A 4,823-nucleotide genomic window follows, 5' to 3' on the forward strand; every position below is an offset into this window, starting at 1 on the left:
CATGATCCCAGGGTTGTGAGATCAAGCCCCACGTCAGGCTCTACACTCAGGAGGAAGTCTGCTTGAGATGCTCTCGCCCTCTGCCTCTCCCCTTCCCTTGCTTGCACATTCACCTTGCACGCACACACGCTCTCTAAAATAGAAAAAATAAAAAGTGGAGTCTATGTTCCCCTTCCCTCGGATTTGGGAAGACTCTGTAGTGACAATGCCCCAACTTCAGGGCCCAGAGCTTACCAGACCAGCAGGTCCACTGCCTGTCTTCCATGCTGTAAGGAAGCTCAAGCAGCCCTGGGGGTGGAGCGGGGGGAGGTCCTGAGGTTCCTAACCAAGCTGCCAGGCAGGCGCCGGCACCGACTTACCGGCCATGTGAACAGGCCACCTTCAAAGTAGACCCTCTAGCCCTAGCTAACCGTCCCAGACGCCATCACACAAGGCACTGCCCAAACTGCACGTTTGTGAGTCAAATACACGATCGCTGTTTTAAGCGGTTAAATTCTGGGGTGATTTGTTACACAACAGAAAACCAAAACTTTGGGTTCAGTACAGCTAACCACTCTGTGGGCAGGTTAACTGACCAGGATAAAACGTTACAACAGACCTTCAGACACCTTCACTGTGGGATTTCAGCCATCTCTATGGAAGCCCATGCAGAAACATCTCTCTGCATATTTCAAATGATTCAGAGGGGCTCCTGGGGGGCTCAGGTCATGATCTCAGGGTCCCAGGATGGGGCCCTGTGCTGGGTTCTATGCTCAGAGATGAGTCTACTTGTCCCTCTCCCCCTACTCATGCTCACTCACGCTCCCTCTCTCTCAAACGAATAAATACCATCTTTTAAAATAAACAACAACAAAAAAAATCAGTAAAGTGATTCAGAGATGAGAAGGGAAATTCAGGAGGCCCCTGTCTGATTAAGTGGTATTTTAAAGGTGGGGAAAGAGGGGCGCTTGGGTAGCTCAGGCAGTTAAGCGTCTGTCTTCAGCTCAGGTCATGGTCCCAGGGTCCTGGGATTGAATCCCGCAATCAGTTCCTTGCGGGTGGCGGGGGGGCGAGTCTGCCTCCCTGCTCGTGCCTTTTCGCTCTCTGACAAATAAATACATAAAACATTTTTTAAAAGATTATGTATTTATTTATTTGACAGACAGAGATCACAGGTAGGCAGAGAAGCAGGCAGAAAGAGAGGAAGCAGGCTCCCTGATGAGCAGAGATCCTGATGCAGGGCTTGATCCGATCCCAGGACCCTGGGATCATGACCTGAGCGGAAGGCAGAGGCTTTAACCCACTGAGCCACCCAGGTGCCCCTAAATACGTAAAGCATTTAGAAAAAAAAAAAGTGGGGAGCAACGAGGAACAGGTGCCTGGCTGGCTCAGTTGGATAAGCATGCTACTTTTGATTCTTGGGATTCTCAGTTTGAGCCCCACGTTGGGTATAGAGATTACAAAAGAAAAATCAAAACTTAAAAAAAAAAAAAGTGGAGAATGGAAGGAGTGATGAGCAGGAGACATTAAAGCACATTTCTGGTCCTGGCTCTGGGGAGAGGTTCAGGAAGCTTACATGAACTAAATCAATTTTCTCTTCTTTTTACCCCATTTCTCATCTCTAGGACTACACAGTAAAAACCAGATCACTAGTACAATACCTAGTACAGAGAGGACTGTTTGTAAAAATCAACCCCTGGACCTACACAGTTCATGGGAAAGAGAAAAGTCAGGAAGCTAACCTGTTATATTCCAAAAATAAAAACATACAGGGGCACTGGGGTGGCTCAGTCATTAAGTGCCTGCTTTGACTCAGGTCATGAGCCCAGGGTCCTGGGATGGAGCCCCACACCGGGCTCCCTGCTCAGTGCTTCTCCCTCTCCCTCTCCCCCTGCTTGTGTTCCCTCTCTTGCTGTTTCCCTTTGTCAAATAAATAAAATCTTTAAAATATATATATATATATATATATATATATACATATATATATATATTTATATATATATATAATGTTGGGGCACCTGGCTGGCTCAGTCGGGAGCATTGGAGTCTTGATCTCAGGGTAGTGAGTTCAAGCCCTTCCTTGGGCACAGAGATTACTTAAAAAAAACAAAATAGGGGCGCCCGGGGGGCTCAGTCACTTAAGCATCTGACTCTTAATTTCGGCTCAAGTCCCGATCTCAGGGAACGGGAACCGAGCCCCGCATCGGGCTCTGGGCTCAGCTCAAGAGTCGACTTGAGATTCTTTCTCCTTCTGCCCCTCCCCCTGCTCACGTGAGCTCCGGAGCACTGCCTTGCTCTCTCTAAATAACTAAATAACTAAATAAAACCTTTGAAGAGCGAATGGTTAAAAACAAAAAAACCAAACACAAAATAAAAAAAATACATAATATAACTATACAAGCAATTCCCAGACGTCACGTAGAGTGGTTTCTGAGACCTCATGATTTCTAGTTAGCAGGTGGTCGTTATAAAATACTCAAAAACCAAATAAAATGGAGTTAAATATATAATCGTACTTCAAGGTCCGAATGAGTTTCCTCCAAAGGTACACACAGTATTTTGAGCAGAAATCCAACAATGCCTTTGCAATGGACTTCTGAGATTAACTATGTTCCAGCAACAAAGGAGGGCGCTGCACAGAGAGAACAGGGAAGGGCAACGTATTTGCTTTCAAAATCCACTTCACGCAGAAATTTCTCCTTTACTTACACGATGCCACCTCCCGAACAAAAACTAGTAGCCCACTCCTGTTACGGCTACCGAAACTTGAATAAGACTGGCAAGATATTACAACATTCAAGCCCCGCTACACTAGCCTTTTCCCGAGCCCGCCACCATACTTCCAGACTTCTCTACTAAACTCCGCAAAGCGGAAACGTTGGGCTCAAGGACTCCCGGCAGGTAGAGCACCTGTTACTCGTTCGCAAACGTTTCTTCACTTACATTATCAACGAGACTATGTATGTATAGTGATTTCCCACTGGGAAGAAGGGTTTCCCAGATCCTATAAAGCGGACTCCACAAACACCACTGTCCCCATATTTCTGACTCTAATTCCTTAGCATCTAAGACATTTTTGACTAATCCAAAAGTCACCCAGGTTTTCTTCTACAAATGTTTCGTTCTAGGCTTCACATTTAGGTCCACGATCCATTTCAAGTTCATTTCTGAAACGGTGGGAAGCAGAGATGTTGTTTGCTGCGTTTTGGCAGCTCACACCAATTGTTCCCTCACCACTTGTTCAAAGTGTTGGTTGCTTTGGACCTCTGCCAGACATAAAAATGATCAGCAACTGCGTACAGTGCTGGACGCCTGAGGGAGAGAGCTAAAAAGGAGACCCACTTGAAACCGGTCAAAGAGCTTTGTGGACTCAGGCAGGTGGAAAACGGAGCCCCTGTCCCGTTTCGTGGTGGGGGAGGGGAGCAGGGGGGTGAGAGCGGGGGCGGGGGAGGGCACCGGTCTGACCTCACTGAACGGAGGCGACCACGGCTCCTGGACCTGAGACACCGGTAGCGGTTACGCGGGCCAGGGCCTTGCCGCTGGACACAGCAGAGTCCCACAACTACGAACATGACCAAAAGTCTATCACCTTTGAGGCAGAAAAATGAGAGGAAGCCCACGGGAACAAGCACGTGCGCTCGGGCGCTCTTGAAACCCGCCGCACAAACACCGCCTCGGCTCAACCCAGAGGTCGGCGCCCGGGCTGCAGGGGAGTCACCTGCGAGCTTCTGAAAACGCAGACTCCCACTCAGCCGTGGGCCAGGCAGGGGAAGCGGCTTTCCGAACGACCCCAGGTGAAGGCAGCGCGCAGCCGGGGCTGGGGACGTGGGCGGAGCCGTCCCTCGCACGCCCGGGGGTTTGGGACCAGCCCGGAGGGGGACGGGGAAACCGGACGGGCACAGCCGGGGACGTCCCTCGCCGCGTGCCCGGCACCGAGGCGGTTCCCGCCGGCCCGCGCCCACCTCTCCTCGACGCTGTGACCGCCCCGAGGTCGCCCTTCCGGGCCAGGGGCCGCCCTCCTCCGCGTCTCCCGGGCGCCGCAGCGGTGGCGCGGAGGCCGCGTCGTGGCCGTCCCGCCCCGGAAGGGGGAGCGGGCGGCCGCGGAGTGGTCCCGGGCGGGCGACGGTCCCCGCCCGGCCCCGCAGCCGCGCGCCCTGCGCCTTCCCCGGCCCGGCCCGGCCGCCGGCGCGGCCCCCACCTGGTCTCCTGGTTGCTGAACTTCTTCGTGACCACCTTGCCCAGCTCCAGGCCCAGCCGGTCGGCCACGCGCTGGGACAGGTCCTGGTGCGAGCTGCCGCTGAAGAGCACGATGTTGGGCATGGCGGAGGCGGCGGTGGCACCGGAGGCTGCGACGCGAGCGGGAAAGCGCGGCTGTCGACCAAAGGAGGAGCGGAGTGGAAGGGAGCTGCAGGGGGCGGAGTCGGGGCGGGGCTCGAGGGGGCGGGGCGGGGCGGAGCTGAGGGGGCGGAGGCGCGGGAAAGCGCCGCGGCGAGACCGGGAGGAGGAGGAGCTGGAGGGGGCGGAGCCGAGGGAGGGGGTGCTGAAGAGGGAGCGCTCTGGGCCCCGTTTTTGACCTTTCTGCCCTGCCTGGAGAGGGAGGGCCGATGTACCAGCTTAACTGGGCAGCGAGGGAGGGTGCAGGAAGAGGCGACGCACGTGCCTAGCAACCAGGAGCAGCCCCCCCCCGCAACCCCAAATACCCCCAAACCCACTGCAGACGACTGTGTGCCACTACGAGGGTCTCTAAAACTGTGGCCTGCGGGTCACATCCACGGTGCTGTTTGTACCAGAGACCTAAACATTGTTCTTACACGTGAACATTTGCAATCTGTGTGATCTACAGT

The 4,823-nt window shown here is 53.6% G+C and overlaps 1 protein-coding gene across 1 annotated transcript in view; it reads right to left on the reverse strand.

Annotated features, from left to right (window-relative positions):
* Window positions 1–4,386, reverse strand: part of PRPS2 (phosphoribosyl pyrophosphate synthetase 2) — a 34,127-nt gene extending 29,741 nt beyond the window's left edge. The window contains exon 1 of the mRNA XM_059384848.1: window positions 4,178–4,386. Within this exon, the coding sequence (XP_059240831.1) occupies window positions 4,178–4,299 (122 nt within the window). The 5' untranslated portion in view covers window positions 4,300–4,386. The remainder of the gene's footprint in view (window positions 1–4,177) is intronic.
* Window positions 4,387–4,823: the final 437 nt, after the last annotated feature.

The sequence above is a fragment of the Mustela nigripes genome, chromosome X (genome assembly GCF_022355385.1).
Source record: "Mustela nigripes isolate SB6536 chromosome X, MUSNIG.SB6536, whole genome shotgun sequence".
NCBI lineage: Eukaryota > Metazoa > Chordata > Mammalia > Carnivora > Mustelidae > Mustela > Mustela nigripes.